General features: G+C 38.6%; 1 protein-coding gene across 7 annotated transcripts in view; it reads right to left on the minus strand.

Annotated features, from left to right (window-relative positions):
- dlg3 (discs, large homolog 3 (Drosophila)) overlaps window positions 1-19,209 on the minus strand; it is a 90,313-nt gene that overhangs the window by 60,081 nt on the left and 11,023 nt on the right. For 6 of the 7 annotated variants that reach the window (XM_058797147.1, XM_058797146.1, XM_058797145.1 and 3 more), the window contains exon 1: window positions 9,311-9,810. In XM_058797147.1, coding sequence (XP_058653130.1) covers window positions 9,311-9,670 — 360 coding nt within the window. In that variant the 5' untranslated portion in view covers window positions 9,671-9,810. Of the gene's footprint in view, window positions 1-9,310; window positions 9,811-17,876; window positions 17,988-19,209 lie in introns of those variants that run through there. The other variant, XM_058797141.1, reaches the window with a different exon arrangement.

The raw sequence follows: 19,209 nt of genomic DNA on the forward strand, positions 1-19,209 counted from the left end.
TGATTTATCAAAGTTACCAATGAGATGCATATATATACTATCTGATATAAATTATATAAAATCTCTCTTTTTACAATACGTATTTGTATCAACTACAGACAAAACAAAGGTTTTTGTGGTGATTTTAAAGGTGCAAGAATTACAGTGGTGTAATTACAGCTGCTTTTTATGCACATCCTTTTAGGGAGAAACAGAGACCGACAACACTAATTGCATTAGCAAACAGTGTTAAAGCAATGTGCATAAATGTTCTCTGAAGAAAGATGCTATTTTGGAGGCTGTGAAGAAACTTTTGAGGGAAAAGGGATGAGAACAAGGAGAATGAAGAAAAAAGATGGTTAAAACACTACAAAAATTGGAAACGTCCAGAAAATGGCTGAAGGGCTACTTAGATAATGCAGCAATGAGAGATGACACACAGAGCATCACTGCATGCAAGAAACGCTCTTTACTGGCAGTCTCATATAAACATTATCTGAGTGGGATGAAAAAGCATTTAAATTTGCATATAAATTTGCAGTTTTTCTATTTTTAAAAGCCTCATTTAATGCAACAAAAATATTTTTATATGACCAATGGAAAAATTGGGTGCTAAATAACCTTTTAAAGTTGGGAAATTACATGCATACATTTTACATCATATTTTTATAGTCAATATAAAGTGAAATACTGCTTTCCACAATTTTTCAGTGAAGTTATATAAACTAGTAGGGTGTTTTTCTAGTTGCATTTGCTGTAAATTTGTACTCCAGTTAATGCTGTCACTCTAGTGAACATGACTGCATTTGTGCCACATAAATCCCTCTGTTTTGTGAAAGTATTTCAGCTTGTTTTAAAAACAAATTGTCAAATGTTGCTTTATGAAACGTTAAAAGTGGAAAGCTTAAATGTTTTTTTTTTTTTTTTAGTGTGGCTCCCAAAACAACACACAAAGTTCATCAATCAATTCAACCTTACAACTGGGCCTACCTATGCTAAAAAAATAACCAATTGTATTTTTGTCACACATTTGAATGTTTTCTTTAATTACAATACCTTTAAACAGTCGGTATAAAGTAAGTCTTACAACACTGCACAGCAATGGTTCTTGGCTCATTTCAACAGGAATAATCAAATGATCAGCAATAATCAAAAATGACTCAATGCTTATCAAGTGAGAATAAATCTTATCGATTAGTAGTGATTCATGAATCTGTTTGACTTTCATTCATAAATTTTCACAAATTGGACATCACGGGTCACGCTGTGCAGAGCACAATGACCTGTACTCTAAAGATATAATTAACCGATGCCTCATCACTAAATGAAATCTGATAAAAGAACATTTTGGCACAAATATAGTTTTCCCATCTGTCAGTTAATTACATTGTAATTTATTGCTGTAATTTTACTCACAGGTCGGAGCTCGGCACAAGGTACGTTACACTACATCCCTTGAAATTAATGAAAGGCAATGAACGCAAGCAATTCTGCACATAGAATATTCTAGGACTGCAATTGCTGTACGCTCACAAGTGAGTCCACAGCAGAGGTAAAAGCCAAAAAGGTCTAAAATTACGAGCACTGGAAAGCTCAAAAGCTCCGTTAAAAGCACCCACAGACTCCCACAACACACAGAGAGAGTCAGAGGCTCGTGGATCAGCACTCTCCAGTTATTGATTGTGATGCATGCAGATTCTATGATCTCGTGTGGGAGTTTTAACGCCGACCGGCGCAAAATGCAGCCACTGATATTTCAAGCATCACACAGGGAGAGGGGAAGAGTAACGGCACAAAAGAGGGAATGACTGTGAAAGCTCTCTAAAAATAGGCTCTAAAATTCATTGCGATGTTAGCCCTTAAACTGAAGCAGCAGGGAGGGCTTTGTGACAATGCTGCAATAGCAAGCGACGCTTGTGCCGTGGCTCTCGGTGGCATGTGTACATGTCTGCCTTCCTTGTCAGCATGGTGGATGCATCCAGAACTGAATAAGATGAGTAAGCTGACCGCTATTCTTCTGTTTTCCAGGACAGTCACCAGTGCGTTCAACAAAAACAAGAAATGAAACAAAGCAGGTGAGCAAACAAATAAACAGCCCTCTCGACTCCCCACCCCACGTGTGGCACAGAGCGGAGCAGGGGAGCTGCGCTCCAACAGGGCCGCCAGCTGAGAGCATATGGCTGACAGGTCAATGGCCATGAGCAATACAGTCACTCACATTAACACCCACACAAATGTATTTATATGGGGAAATATCACAATGTGTAAAGCTCACGCAGTAGGTTAGTGCACAGAAACATCCTGCTGCAGGTCAACGGATGACTTGAATCTTAATAACGTGCTTCATTTTTCATTACGAGATCCAAAGATTAACAGATGAGCAATTTCTTCAACTCTACAAATGTCATAAACAAACTTAGGGCTCGACAATAAGAGTGGCCTGATGGCTAGGGGACAACATGAGACAGTTTTGGGCCAGATGACAGAACCGTCACTTTCCCTTATCAGGTCAGTGCTGCGTTGGCACTACTTCTTTCGTTTGTGGATCATATTCATGTACTTTTTAGTCTTGCAATCTTGCGCAATTGGTTTTCTGTGATGTATTGAACATTCTGTTGTAAATTCTGCCCATTTAAATAAGAATAATCTACACAAACGAGGATATGTTGAAATGTTTTACACTGCTTGCCACTGCATTTTGTAAAGCTGCATAATTTTTAATTCCATTTATTCCAAAGTAAAAACCTTTGGTCTTAAAAAAAAAAGAATAGTTAATAATTTGTGGTGGGGCTAAAAGTGAAAAATATTGATGGAAATAATTTCAAACCTTGCTTTGCCATTAAATGGTTTAAATTGGAGCTTACATAATAACAGAACTAACACTCACTCTTGAGTACAAGACCACAACATGTTATTTTTGTTTCTTTTTCACACTGTTTCAAATATTCAGATAACACAACAGACATTTTTATTATCATTTCCTCAACAGTGGATTCTTTCACTGGACGGATAGATAATAGAGAAACAGGCAAACAGCCAAAGATATAAAATGAATGGCCAGCATAGAACATACAAGTTCTATGCATATACAATGCCAGACTTCATCACAGATCAAACCAAACTTCTATCACACCGCAAGTCCACTAGGTCCCATAAAAACACAGTCAACTATCTCTTTAAAGTTTTCTCAGGGACACATCTTTACCCTCTCTCGGTGTGTAAAATCCAACTCTAAAAGTATGCATAAATATTGCAGTGTGCCTTCTCCTCCGTTTTATAGTGCATTTGCAGTGATTTTCTATGCGCTCCTCCGTCGTTTTTTTTATAGGCTGAGTACATTTTGTTTTAAGAACAGGTTTATAAAGGCTTGCATGTGTGTGTGTGGCAAATATTTTTGAGTAGGGTGATGGATTGATGGATTGCATTCAGCATCCTTGAGCCTTCTGACAACTGATACTTAATCAGCAGTGAGAAGGCCGTGAAACAACGAACTCTAACAATCACTTACTGAGCAAATGTGGTAGGTTTTTCAGTCTTGTAGATCTCTAGATCAATAACATAATGCTGTAAATGAAATGAACTATAGGATGTGGTCATCTTCCTGTCCAGGCCAGCTGCTTCAATAGCTGCATATGTGTGTGTAGTGTGAAGAGTAGGATACTGTGATATAGTGAGCCCAGGCTGCAAAGATTATATCACTGATCAGTGCATGCACAATGTAGTAAAAAATCATTTTGTGAAGTTCTGCATGTCATGGTAACTGCAGCGTCAGCAAATAAAAATGCTGTCATGAAGATGCACGATTATGTCTGTAAAATGTCACCGAATTCAGCTTTCTCTCTCGGGCAGCAGGATTTCTAGCCTTCTTGTCGCTATGGCAACATCTAAAGTTAATTGGGTACCTATGCAGTGTTGGGTAGAATCAAACACCGTTCTCCTACAAGACCATGTTTCCATTTGAAGGAACACACTTTGAGTATGAAATGTGGCAAGTCTTAGTTATCTCATTTAACAAATGTGCTATACTATACAGTAAAAGCATATGACAATGTCAATAATTGTCAGTGTCAAGTATGTTTAGATGAATGTTGCACAAGGATGGGATTTACCTCATCTGTGTACATAATCAACAAAATTAACAATATTTAATGCACTATACTGTATGTTTTCCTAATAATTGCAAAGTAAAATTCAGAATATTTTCAGATGAGATGCATCCAATAGAATAAATAAAATAGAATAAAGCAGAATGTACCCTATATTAATGGGATTTACAAACATGATATTTAAGATTTATTGAGATAAATCAAGTCTGATCACGTAAACTTGATCCTACAAAAATAAATACTTAAAAAATAAAAAATAAGAGGACAAAATCTATATATTAATATATATTACACTTCCATTTTCTCATTTAATCTTGTAGTACTTTGTCTTCACATGTGTGGCCTTATGATAAATTCTCAGTTCTCCAGAAGGACATATATTGGTTTTGGTGGAAAGAGGAGTGTCTCGTGGGACCAAACCTAAACTGGTCTCGTCTGGAATGGATGAGGTAAGCCTTATCTTCCTCTACAACATAACCCCCAACCCCCATCCCATTTCCTTTCTGCAACCCAAAACCCCGCATTTCAAATGAAAATCCAATTTGTTAAAATCTCTCACAAACCCAGCCTCCTCTCAGATGAATACATTACTGTCTATGCTGATGTCTCAAGCTAGCGATCCATCCGTAAGCGCTCACATATGCTAGCCCTGCTCCTGATTTATGACATGCATAATCAACTGAGGAACTTGGCTTACTGCTGAGATCACAAGAGCACAGAATATCACCTCTGATATAGCAGGGTGCACCATTAATGAGATGCTTTATAAAAAAAAAAAAAGAAAAGCTGAATGTATTCCTTGCATTGTCTTGCACTGAATGCACTGTGATGCCAGGCTTCATTCTAATGAATGCAAATACTTGATCAAGATTTCTCATAAATTGGCTACACTGGGCATCTGCAAGAGGAACCATTAAGGAGTTGTATCGCATGTAACCTAAAATGGATAAATGTGATTCTTAAAATGTGCCGTTAATCTTTCAACTGCTAGGAGCATGTTGACACACAAGCATGTGGGTGCACAACAAATTGTGTTTTTGATGGAAATGTAGTTTCATTAATAACTTAAACTGAATTTTTATTTTCAGGAAATACTTCTTATTATATCTTCAAAGATTCTTAATTTTTATATTGCTGCTTGAAGAAAGACCTTAGACATGAAGCTAATGGTCATGTCATGCAGTAGTTTAAATAATATATAAACAAATTTACCGTCCGCTCTCATAACCTCTCAATTGCAACTGTCCAGGATACTGGATAAAGCTGTTTTTGATGGCATATGGCAACAGTTATGCTGACAAGTGCTTCTACACAATGCACTGGTCATTTAACTTCGTAATCTTACAAATAAAATAAAAAATGTATTGATGTATTTATAAAAATATAATATATGGCAGCATATGAAAACAATGCTCCACACCAAATCATTAGGCTAAATCTATTTAAAAGGTTTTAATTAATAATTTTAACTGAATATTCTATGTTTGTCTTTATAGAATGCACAATGTGGACAAAAAAATAAATACATTTCTACATAGGATAATAAAATGTGAGTGACATTTTATACAGTGTCCATATAACCGAATTACACAGTACCCAAGTTAGGACAATTACAACAGGGCTAACAAAAACAATGCGTCATTTGCTCCAGGAAATAATTACATATTAAATGCCTGTTGCTCATTAATATTATTCACTGCTTAACTCATGCAGTGACGCAAGTGTAAGAGCTATTAAATATCCATTTTTAATTCTTCAATTAATATTTTATCTAATAAAATATTGCATGTAGTAGACACGAGAAATATGCTACGCTTGCTTTACTACTGTTTTACTGATGAAAATAAATGTTTTATAGTTCCCCTGCTATTTAATATGCAGCATTTAACATGATTTATTTGTTAAGTTTCATATCTCGGGAGGACTGAGGAAGATAATGATCTATGAATCATCTATAGTAATGGTTGATCTTATGAATGAGACAACGAGAAGCTAAAAAACAGAATCCATTTGCCTTTCTAATTGCAATGCAGCCAGAACACATACTGTCACATATTTCAACCTGGTCCATATGTTTGCAGCTACAAGGATGAGTTAACAAAAAAACATCCTTCTTGATATGATGCAGAAGCTTCATCTCTAAGATGGAGGCTGTCTGTATCGCAGCTGGGGGTAAGAGCCGAGGACATCTGAGGAGTAAAGCCTCTCTTAAAATCTGCTCCTTCATTCCCACAGATTTCTTCAAATACACTTCAACATATGTGATGCATGCAGCTCCTGAGCACACATACACTGACAGACAGGCGACCGAGCAGGATGTGGAGTGTAATTTAGCATATAGCCCCATCGAGAAGTTAATATTAATATAAAGAAATCACAAAAACTCAACAGAAAAACATCCAGCACTAGCAAGAACAGTACATACAGTATGCATCACCCCCAGATATCTTCATTTACTTACAATAGGTACATATATCAAAAAAGTATAATATTCTGTCAACGAATGATGTAAGGGGCATTTGTTATTTAACACTAATCGTAACCATGAGATTGTGCCATAAAGCTCAAGAGCACAAAATGATAAATTGGTGCCTGGTGGAGACAGGCGGTTCATTCTGAAGATGCCTAGTCCTTCCACACACATCCCTTACTTTGACGAAGAAATGTTCTTGTCCTCCAACAGCTGACCATGTCTTTTGAGACTGCCTCATCAAATATCTACTGAATTAATGCAGAGAATAATCTTGAAATCAACATTAACCCTATTAGTATTTATTGGTCAGATTGTGTATGATTCACCACTGCACATTGTTTTTCTAACATTTTACACCACTCTTTCCTAATCATCTGGTTCCATTCTGTTAACGTTCACATTTCACAATCCAATCAAATTCAGATTAACAAAATTAAGCATAGATTAAGAAAAAAAAAAGTCTTGTCCTACATTTTTTCTCATTCAGTATCCAGTTTCACACATCAGAAATACATTAAATGAGTTGTGAAAACTGGTTCTATGTTGATTTTAAAACCAATGAACAAATGATGAATAGGCGATACTGCTTTAAAGTCAAACTGTATTGTTTTTTAACATTTAAATACATTCTCCAAATATACAAACGCTCCTATTAAAGGAAAAAAATAATTTGTATGGTTTAGGGGAAGGATCTGTTTTGGTTTCTCAATGGGGGATGTTAAAAACAGTTATTTTCTGTTTGGTGATGCTGGTGGTGCAGAAACCCCACACACTTCACCATTAAAGCACAACGCAGAGCTGAAGCGATGGGGTGATGCAATTTGGCCACAATAACACAGTGCGAGAAAGCCGATCTTTTTATTTGCCACAAAACGAACGAGAATCTTCTACATGATTTCATCCGCAATGAATATAATGTATTCTGCAGATACGAATGTGTTTATATATTATACACACTCAGAGTGCTAGAAACCAATAAATGTGGCCTTACAGAAAGTCGGGGGCAAACAGCTAGCACACAAATCCACAGCTTCTCTCTCAAAGCGTCTCCACCAACTGCCTTCTCTTATGTAACCCACTCTGTTTCCTCAACCAGCCTGTCTTTATTGGCTGATTTCTCTCTTTTCCACATTGGCACTTTCACCTCTATTACCAGCACTTTCCTGTTCTGTTTTGATGATTGCCAATCCTCTCCCCCCCCCTAATGAGGAACGTTTTCCCCCTTTTTACTGCTCAACCCTCATTCTTAGCCGAAATTCATTCAAATTTTCCCCAGAAGCGGTAGCCTTGGCAAATGAAACACATCCACAAGGCCTTCAAAGATAACTAAAGCCTCTTTAATAATCTTGACAGGCAACAGCCTGGCCAGAGGAGGAGAAACCAGCAAGATGATCCATGGTCTCCTCCTCACATACGAGAAGCTTTAATAGTGTCATTGTCCTATATACCCCTGTTAAACTATTTCCTTCTCATTAATTAAACATACACTCCATCAATATGCCTTAGGAGTGCTCGTGCCTATCAGGTATTGCATTTGGCGCACAGGAGACGATATATGCTTGATTTATTTCACCTCTCTAGACGCCATACATCAAAATGAGAAGGAAATTATCGCAGAAACAGAGAATAAACAGTCACATCTTGAGGGTTCATTTATTCGGTTTACAGCAAATGTTGCCAAGAACACATGCATAATTCATGATTAAAACAAAAGCGAATGAGTGAAAAACCGCACTGCTTTTGACTGATGCCTCTCCCATCCTCTGAACGGAGGCAGAATTAGTCAGCTCCTTGCTCACGCCTTCCCTCCCTGCGCTCGGTGAAATTTCACCCTCGCTGCCACCGAGATCTCACCCTCCATTTTCTCTGCGTCTCCGCCGCTCTCTCTGTGTTCTCTCTCCCTCGGCCATGCACAAATACCAATAAAAACCTGTGCACTCGCACGCACCCCCACACCGTAGACATGCACGCACACTGAAGGCACAGAGCATGCATGCGGGCTCGTTCTCACACGAGAGCCTGCTTCCTCCATTTTATACATTCAGAGCGACCCTTCCCCCACCCCTGCTGCCACTTACACACACACACCTCACTTAATTACAGCTTCTGCTCCCTGGTTCAGTTTGAATATGAGGTTAAAATGCAGCTAGAACAGTCACAGACAAAAAGTGTATATCATACTTCACAAGACGCGTCACCTCTCAATGAGAGACTAGAACAGCAGACTGGAGACGAATAAGAAACGTGCACACACACACATCCATAAAACATTCACATCTTCACCTCACAAATCTAGAATCTGTTACTTGCTGGATATTAGATTTGACCATGTGTTTTGCCTGGTCAGCAGTGTTGGCAGGTCACTGCCATCCTTGAATTAAATTGGCGGAGCTACATGCACTTGTTGCGTGGTCACAGCGGCCCTGTCAATCCTTGTCAGATGAGGGTTTAGATAAGTATGTACGTAGGGGATTGATGAAACCATAAAGCACTGATGGAGCAGTAAATACATGAAGATTAAACTCCTTCTCTGCAAGAATCAATCTTGACGAGCATACTGTAAGATTACAGCACATGCAGTATGAAAGGATCAACACTGGATGAATCCCTTGAAAAAACGATGCATCTTCTAGCAGCTACAGGGGAGCTTTCTGATTCTTCTCAGTTTCAACCTAGCGAGCATATATACACCGACTGCCTACCGCCTGCTGCCTACTCTCAATGCCCCCAGCGGCACAGAAACGGCATTTACCTGGTCGTACCAGTCCCGGTTGGAACAGGTGCACTCGGGCCACCATCCTCCTTGCCCTCCTGAGTTGTTACCGTTCACCTTGGGGCCGCCCTTGGATTGGCTCTTGGGGTTGGGGCCTCCAGGACCCCCAGCTGACATCATTTTCCCTTTACTTCTTCCCAATGTACCCCCACCACCCATTCCCCCTCCTCCGCCCGAGGTTTGGGGCGGTAAGGTCTGGCCGCCTCCATAGCCTGCCGGGTATCCGTAGGGTTCGGGCTGCCAGTCTCCATATGCCGGGGCGTCCATCCTGCGCAGGGCGGCCATGCGGGTCACTTCATAGCATTCTGGGCACTTGCAGCAGTGGTGATGTTTGTGCATGCTGGCTAGTTCACGCGGTGCGGCGCTCTCTGTCTCTTTCTATCTCACTGCTGCTGCTGCTGCCTGCTCAGATCAAACGCAGCGCGCAGTGCAGCTCGGCTCACGGAACGGCAGCAGGAATCTTCACCAACCTTGTTATCCTCCTCTTTGTTCCTCCCGATTGAGAAAAAGATGAGACGAGGAGGTAGCAACAGGGCGATGAAAAATAGAAAAAGCTTGGTGGTCTCCCTCCGGTCGATGCAAAAGGTTTGGAAATATAATAAAAATAGTGTATGTGATCTCGGAATCAGAGACCAGCCCCGATGGTCGAGTTCTCTTCTTGCTTCTGTTGGTTCACAGTGATACGTATATAAATTCATAGATATATATATTCATTTGTTTATATATGTATATATTTACACACACACAAATACATATAAAAATATTGATATAAACAGACAAGCACAAATACAGTTATATACAGGTATATATGTATACATATATATTTCTATAAATATTGATATGCGTGTGTACAAATATATATATATATATAAACAATTTCTATATAAATGATATCCGTGATCAAATCTTCCTCTGTATGTCTCTGCTTGCCAGATTTCTTCCTTCTGCGTTTCCTCCTGCTTTGGGAAGCGTTTTCTTGCCTTCTTTCTCTCACTCTTTTCCCAGCCGGCAGAGAGGAGCTGAGCACTGGATTGACTCTCAGCCTGCTTGCCCTAGATGTGGATTATACGGAGGGATGCAAGCAAGCGAAAGAGAGGGAGGGAGAGAGAGAGAGAGAGAGGGAGAGAGAGGGAGATGCGTAGCAGCATCCCTCCAGCACCTCAGCCCTGACAGCCACAGCCAATCAACTCACAGCACAGCCATCAGCAGCAGCACCAACACAGGACTGACTGCTTCAGTGACTGCTCTTAAAGGGCCAGCGCTCCTGAAAATCAGCCAGCACACAGAGCCCGAATGGAGATGCAGAGAGCTTGCTTGCATTCAGCTCCACAGCTTCACTGTAAGAAAGACCGAAGACCTGCCTTGAGGGTTTATACTGGAGACGGGCTACATAAGGGGCTGATGGTTGACCATGTTTTAATCTCTTTGTGAATTAGGTTCATTTGTTCATTTACTTTAGTATAAAATAAACCATACACTTTGGAAACTACAAACTAGCAATGAAAATATGTAAAATGCTTGACGATAAACTCCAAAAAATACTGCTCTACATCAAAGACCAAAAAATATTTGTCTTCAAAGAATAAAACATGAATGAAAATAACATTTGATATAATTTTTCAGACCTATAGCTTTCAACTGCTAGCCGTCTCATAGTTATGTTCTGTCAAAACACATTTGTATTCTTAAATGAATATAGCCAAAATCTGGTAGTGTGGAATGATTGGAGAAAATCCATATTTTTAAAGTGAGACTGTTCTCTGCAATATTTCCTGTTAGTTTTCTACTCACATATTTTCATATATAATTGTTAGCTCTTACCCTGCTTATTTATGAGACTATGCTTCCCTGCCAAACACAGAATTTTCCGTGTTTCCGGGTTTTCACAGTTATACACTCGGGGATGCTATTATGCACCACCTGAATGAGTCCAGAATGTACTGATCAAAAACACAGATAACAAAGATGCAGAAATGAGAGAACTCATATGTAACCACAATAAACAACATATAATAAACAGCATATAAATAAAAATTGCCAGATGTTACCGAGTGAAATGTCAGTCCAGGAAGTGGTAATGGACAGTGCAAGCAATCTACTGCCTCTTTGCTTTGATCATCGTACTGAATATGATCCAGATGTAGTATTTGATAAAAAAGCGATTTTCTCAGCTTTTTGCTCAAAATGTTGCATTTTTATGAAACTTACATTCAACTGCTGATAAAAAAGAATGCTTGAAGATAGTACAAAATGGATTTGATTTTGAGAAAATTGCTTATTGAAATTCTTGGATTCTACAGAATCAGAGTCTTGAGTTGCACAATTTCTTGTTATTGTTATTTCTTTATGTTAAGACATTACTGAATTTACTCACTATTGTAGATGAAAATTTGCATACCTAAAGGCAATACTTCCACAGCACTAAAAAAATCCATGTTAATTTGATTACAACCAGTGACCCAAGTGACACTCCTATTGAGGGATTTGACAAGATTACTTAAACTGAAATGCCACAAATTTGTAGCTGAATCTAAACAGATGTTGGCCTGTTAGACTGTTGTACTATTACAAATATACTAGACTATAAACATTAGAAACCAACTGAGTGTTTACTGATGTGACTATATGCATGCATGACCATTTGTGTGTGTGTTTCTCCGTTTATGCATGTGTGAATTCACTTGTTTTTGTGCCTGAGTCAGTTCTAATAGGCATTGCACACTATTGTATTCCGACCCCACCAGGAGGCACAAACAGCAGGCTCAGCCACACTTAATTATATGCAACGGTAACTCACTTCATTACCACAATATACTATTCCGGCAAACTTTCCGATTTCCAGGAGGAGGGCCAATCGGAGATAAGAACGGTGCGAGGATCACACAGAAACATTGCCAATGCCAATGGGGAGCGTACGGGTGGTGCTTGGTGGCTGAAAAAAGGCAATGCAAGCATATTCGTCACAGCACACATGACTGGGCACATGTTACGACCACCCTGTTCCCTCTGCTCCCCTTGTCTATATAGCACGTTCTCATATAGGATGCAGACTTCCATGGTCTCCATAGAGGAATTTTTAATGTAGCTGGCCAAGGATGAAGAGGAAAGTGGAAGGCAGGGAAGCGGAGCGTGCTTATATGCATGCATTTCATGCTTGCATTATGTCATGTGTTTGTGTTGGTATCTTCCAGAGTGTGAGTGCATGTGGGCGTTTCTAGTACCTCTAGGGAAAAATGCTGCTCCTTAAAGAATTACATAATATCAAATCTTAAAAAAAGACAGTCACAGCCAATCAATGGCCATGTCTGTCAATATTAGCTAGAATATCAGTAGGCACATCACAAAGGGTGATTATTGAGAAAAGAAAAAAACAAGATGGTTAAGTTATTCAGACCAAGACATTGCACCACATCCACTGTCAAAAAAGCTTATAGTTTAATGCATGTAAAGGGGCCATGCGTTGCGAGTAACATTTAAGTGCCTCTTAAATGTCATCTAAGATGTTCTTGCAACAATAATTACATATGCAAATGTAAAGCCAGTGCAAAACCGTGTAGAAATGTTAAAAATATTATTTGATTTAAAGCTGGTGCAGGATGTTTTAATATGGCTCAAATATGCACACAAAACATATTTTCATTTCTATCTGCAGCCTTATTCTTTCTTGCAAACGACCACATAGAGAGAGACTGTGTGATGGTAGAGACAGATGCATCCTCCCAGGCTGAATGAAGAAAAGTACTACAGATGGACGGTTAAAAAAAGAGACAATTTAAGAATGCACCTTCTATCTGCTTGAAGGTTTCGACTGCTCTTTAACTAAGAAAAAATCAGAGTATCCTTAGTTAATAAAATATATCTGCAGATATTATATATAGTATTATATACTGCATGAATACACTGAGAGAATTCCTGGAGAATGAAAACCAATCTCTGACCCACTCTTGAGAAATTGGAAGAAAGCCTACTGTTGATTTATGAAATAATTGAGAATGGTTGTGTTATGGTTTTACAAAGGGATGTAGAGTGTACTTCATGACACACAGCATATCTTACATCTGACAGCCTCATTGTCAGTTTCTGCATTCCCACATTACATAACCCCCAGTCGGCCTCACAACCCCCACATATTCTCTCACATCGAAGGTATCTATAGAAAATTTCTGGAATTTCTGTGCATTCTCACAGCAGCCCATGTGACTGCACTCCTGTCACCTGACAGGATGTATGTCCATATAAGGCAAGGTGAGACACAGGCAGTCTTAAAGGGGCAGTAACATTCTTGAAGGTTTCCTTTGAATGAACTGCAGAGAATTGCTGTAGGAAACAGGTGCAGGGCAGCCTTTGAAATACTGTGATTATAGTCTATATTGAATAGGCAACATAAACACGATACAATAATTAGTAATGCATAAAATAAATGCAAACACTATACATTTTGAATTGCAATGAATGTGCAGCTGCAAGGCCAAGAAGGGGTTTTGGGTTTTTACCTAAACACTCATCGAGTTGTTGCTCCTCCACATTGACACAATAAACTAAAGTGCCTGTGAAGGCTGTGACTCCTATTAATAGGCCTGGTGACAGAAAACAGCTGCTGCACCAAACACCGCACATCCGACTGACAGCGTAATGATAAGGGAAATGAGAGAAAGAGAGAGAGAGGAAAAGAGAGAAAGGGAATATGAGATGCTTGTGAAATGACTGGAGAACTAAGAGGTCTTGAAGAAAAGAGAGGGTCTGATAAGGGCCACGTACACTGCGAGAGTGACAGCCGCATTTAAATGCAGGAATGAATCCCTAAATTATCGGCCTCTGAGGCTACGTTCATAGAACCAGTGTTTGGGATTGACAACAGTGTTGAATTGTCCTGATCACACAATAGGAGAGGGCTGAATAATGTCTATATGAACAAATATGGACTAAAGTCCCCTAGATAGCCTTAATTAATGCCTATAATAACGTCAGATAAGGCTGCATGATTAATTAAAATGAAATGGATTATCAAATCGCAAAGGCTGCAATTTCATTAAATATATGCGCTTCATGTTTCAGAGTGAAGTGCGGCACTGTGTTCACGTACACGTGAGCAGCTTGTGATCTGGTGTTTTCAGCATCTCAGAGCAGCATGGCTTACAGTAAATAATAATATTTACAGTAAACAATAATAAAATAACAACAATAATTTAACAATCATCAACTCATGTCCACAATTGTATATAACACACATTTGGGAATGTAATATGCACCAACAATCTTCCCAAACATGTAATGAGTAACACCAAAATGAAAGTTTAATGGTTTAATGATTGATAATGAAGATTATAAAGATATTGGTAGGCTACTGAAATTGTACAGTTGTACTGTAAAATAGAATTATTATTATTATTATTAAAAACTATAAATTATTATTATTATATTATTAAAATTATTATATTACAGATAGCAATTTCATAGTGTTTAATATTTGTACGTAGTAAAAATAATTATTAGAATTTATAATTATTATTATTATTGTTATTATAATTATTGTTTTTGTTGTTGTTGTTGTAGTTAATAATAGTAGCTGTACTTTATAGTCATATTATCATATGTGTATTTGTAGCAATAGCCAAAAATACACTGTATGGGTCAAAATTATAGATTTTTCTTTTATGTCAAAAATCATTAGTATATTAAGTAAAGAACACATTCCATGAAGATATTTTGTATTTAAAAAAAAAAAGGAAAAAAATAAGATATTTTGTAAATTTACTACTGTAAATATATAAAAACGTCGTTTTTGATTAGTAATATGCATTGCTAAGAATTCATTTGGACAACTTTAAAGGCGATTTTCTCAATATTTTGATTTTTTTGCACCCTCAGATTCGCACGTCCTGATTCCAGATTTTCAAATATGGTCAGATCCTAACAAACCATACATCAATGGAAAGCTTATTTATTCGGCTTTCAGATTATGTATAAATCTCAATTTCGAAATATTGACACTTAAGACTGGTTTTGTGGTCCAGGGTCACATATATCAAATAAATTTTGGGCCAAAATCTGTGCAGCCCTACAAAGAAGTGCCGTTTTTTTAAATCACATTTTATTTCAAAAAAGTTTATCAGAAAAATCGCAATTACATTTTTTTTCCCCCTAAAATCATGCAGCCCTTTTGACAGTGACCAAAGTAAATAAAGATGGTGATAAGAAAGATAGTAAAGAATGTCAATTATTTAAAAAAAAACAATAGAGCAATGAATAACTAAGACAAATTGAACTTAACCGACAGTTAATTTTATTTACATTTTTTGTTTGTTTGTTTAATAGTGCAGAGTGTGGTTTCCAATTCCATTAAACCAAACTGTGTGTGAACTATTTTTAGTGCTCTGATGTGTCTTTAAATACGTCATCAACAACTCGTTGTGCAGTTCGGATCTTACTACTTTGTTCAAAGTGAATTTGGTCGTAGACTGTGGTTGTCACTCGCCTAAACGAGCTGTATGTGTACAAAACAGGATTAAACTCTCAGAACAGGAGTGACATCCGTATTTAGTACTGCAGTGTGTACGTGGTGAGATGTTGTAGGTGTTAAAAAGAGGGATGAGTAAAAGAATCGTGCACGGGCCTGGAGAGCAGGATAAACAGAAAAGAGCAAAGGTAAAATGTAGTGGGGGTAACTCAAAATGTTTGACTGGGAATGAGAAAGCCTGATCATAGAGAGGGTTCTGAATGTAGAGAGATTCCTTTGTGCTGCCAAATACATATTTTGCATTGTTAATTCTGCATCGTCTCATCTCGAGCATCGCATAAACACTCTGTCTGATGCGACACACGTTTTTTCGCCATGTTATGCGACTGAACACATATGAGAGATGCAGAAAGATGCAACAGAGACAGGAAAACAGCGACAACGAGAGCAGGAGCGAGAGAGGCAACCAGTCTGTAGGGATGCAAGTAGGGGGAGGAATTTGGTTTCCATGGCAACATGCGGAAGGCTGAGCTCTAGGTGTCCGTTCCAGCTCTAACTGCGTTGCACTGCACCGGCCCTCGCCTCGCTCCCCCCATCCTCCCCCACTCTCGTTCCCTCTGCAGCTCTCCCTTCATCCCTCCCTTCCACCTCATACCCCTCCTAATGTGTGGAAGACACGACACCACATTCAGCTCAGCATCAGCCAGCCCTGCTGTCAACAGAACGCTGCTGCCTTGTGCTTTGATGTAGACAATGGAGGCTCTCTGTTCTCAACGCGGCGGTCCCACGCTCTTCAGCCACGACCCGAGACCACACCCACACTGCCATCTCCACCTCACACCCCCGTCCCTCGCACTAGATCTCCGCTCATATGAAACGCCAGCGCCCGCAGGCAATGTGCCGCCACATGCCGCTGGGGGTGCTGTGATTGGGAGGACGTGAAAATGAGAGCTGCCATGATATAGTAGGACCTGAGTGTTGTGCCTTCGCTCAGAGTATTTCTGAAAGACTGGGTGATTAACAGCGTCACCATGGCTTATTTCTTCCTGTTTCAGCTACACTGCAGCCTAGCTACTATCTACATATGTGAACACACAAATGCACTGCAAGCATCCATATGCATGCATTAATATGAATATGTGTCATGGAAAACATCTCTAAATCAGCTTGTGGTCAAACTCTAATCAGTGGAAATGTGTTTTATGATTACATCAAAATTATAAAATGTAAAAAATCACCAAGAGCCCAACAAGGATTTATACAAAATTTCTATTTGCCATCCTGATATTTTAACTAGCCCAGATTTTTTTTAACAATGTCTTAATATGTTCAAAGGAATTCTGTTTGATATTTTTCATTAAAGATTTGCTTTACAAAAAAAAAGTACAAAAATCATGTATTAGGCTTTTAATTTACAATATTTATGGAAATGATGATGTTTTTATTTAATTCAGTGCCTGCTATAAATTTAAACTCTGCAAAAGGATGGCATACAGTCATCTGTTTATAATTTTCCAACCCATTCAAGCTGATGCAAAACCTCAGCGTTTATTCAGCAAAATTCACCACTACAATGCTCAGCATATCACACAAAACTACATTTTAAAGTTTCCAAGTCATAAAAACACATATGCATGATCAAAGAACTTATATACTGGCAAGTCGTACACACAAAATGTGTTTTTGCATTCCACTGCATTGGTTTTCCACAGTTAGGTTTTCCCATAAGGGAAAAAGCCTAGCATGCACTTTTTTACAAGCTGTGCTTCAGGTTTAACCAAAATATCAACAACTGTTTTGATATTGATTTGCTGTGCTGCGTATAACACTGAAAATTACAGTATTTCTTCAGACAGCATCTAAAAGATATACTTCAGACAGCATCTAAAAATGCAGCATAAACACAAAAGGCTGAAAACCACACTGATCCTAGGCCATTAGCCCATTGAGCACTGGCACTGAGATGAAGTAGACATTCTACGTCACACAGTAACAAATCCCTATGCCAGGAAAGATCTCATGACACATTTAAAAGCACCATTTTTAAGGTGTTATATGTTATAAATAAAGTTTTTAACAGCTACTGACCTTTGGTGTCTCTATATGAGAGCGGCTTACTAGTCCAGCCACTCTCTCCACCTTCTGTGAGCTCCTCCTGCTGGTCACTCGCACACGTGACACACCCTCTTCACCCGAGGTCTGCAAGTACAAATCACACAGATCCAGAACATAGCTAGACCAAAAAAAAAAAAAAAAATACTAATAATAATTGAATTGATGTAACCAATATTCAATATTCAGTGTATTCAATATTAAGTATTCAACGTAGTCCAAGCTAATGTTTAGATTGCTGAATACATAGCAAAAATCATCATAAAATCTAATAACTAATTCTTTGAAAAATGTAAATTCTATAGATTTTTTAAATATATGTTTTTTATAGAATAAATCCACAGGAAAATAATGAACAACTGCTCCTGGGATGTGGAATATTCCAGCATGGGCACTAAGAGTTATTTGTTATGCGAACGGAAAGTAAAGTATCGCAGAGAGGCAAATATTACCATTTGTCATATGGTTTGGATGGACAGACATCTGTATTATAATAAAAGAGAAACAAGTGCCAGCAAACATAAAATCAAAACAACATTTTCATATCGCATTTTAGATGAAAAGATACACAACCAAGGCTTGATTAGATTAGTTCCTACCTGTTTATCATAATGTATCACGCACTCACAGGCCACAGGCAGCAGAGGGCAGCCTTTGGAAAAGGCCATGACAGCAGATGGAACAAAGGCTCTCTCACTTTCCCTTCCCAAATGCTAACTCAACTCTAGAATGTTCTTTTAGGATCTGTCCTATTCTGATACTCTCATAACAGTGTGTTCATATAAACAAACACACAGAGGCATGCAGGTTTGCAGCAGTAGGCCAAGCCACACCCATTTAAGTTGATGCAAAAAAAAGCACAAATAAAGTCACATCTACAATCACAAAACTGCCTTCAGGCAACATTTAACAAAACACAATGCAAATTTACCGTTTTTATCATTGCCTTCATTGGACCACCATGAACTGATAGGAAAAATAGTTGCTGCCAAGTCCCAGGTTTGCCGTCATATTATCACCGGCTCAGCTACGAGATCGACACTGCAGCCGAGAACATGCAGGATTGCTGCAGTCTCAAACCCAGAGAGGAACATGGAGGCGCTGCTGGTGTCCAGTGCCATTGAATCACTGCTGACACATGACATACTGCACACTATATATACTGAGGCTGGATTATGTACAGCCTGATACATTTAAATAAACATTTTTAACCAGCATTCCCAGATATAAAACAGATACCAAATTATGTAACACTGTAACTGTGGCTAATATAAAACACAAAAGGGAAGCCCACTGCCCCTTGCTGTTT

The sequence above is a fragment of the Onychostoma macrolepis genome, chromosome 14, assembly GCF_012432095.1.
Source record: "Onychostoma macrolepis isolate SWU-2019 chromosome 14, ASM1243209v1, whole genome shotgun sequence".
In the NCBI taxonomy this organism is placed as follows: domain Eukaryota; kingdom Metazoa; phylum Chordata; class Actinopteri; order Cypriniformes; family Cyprinidae; genus Onychostoma; species Onychostoma macrolepis.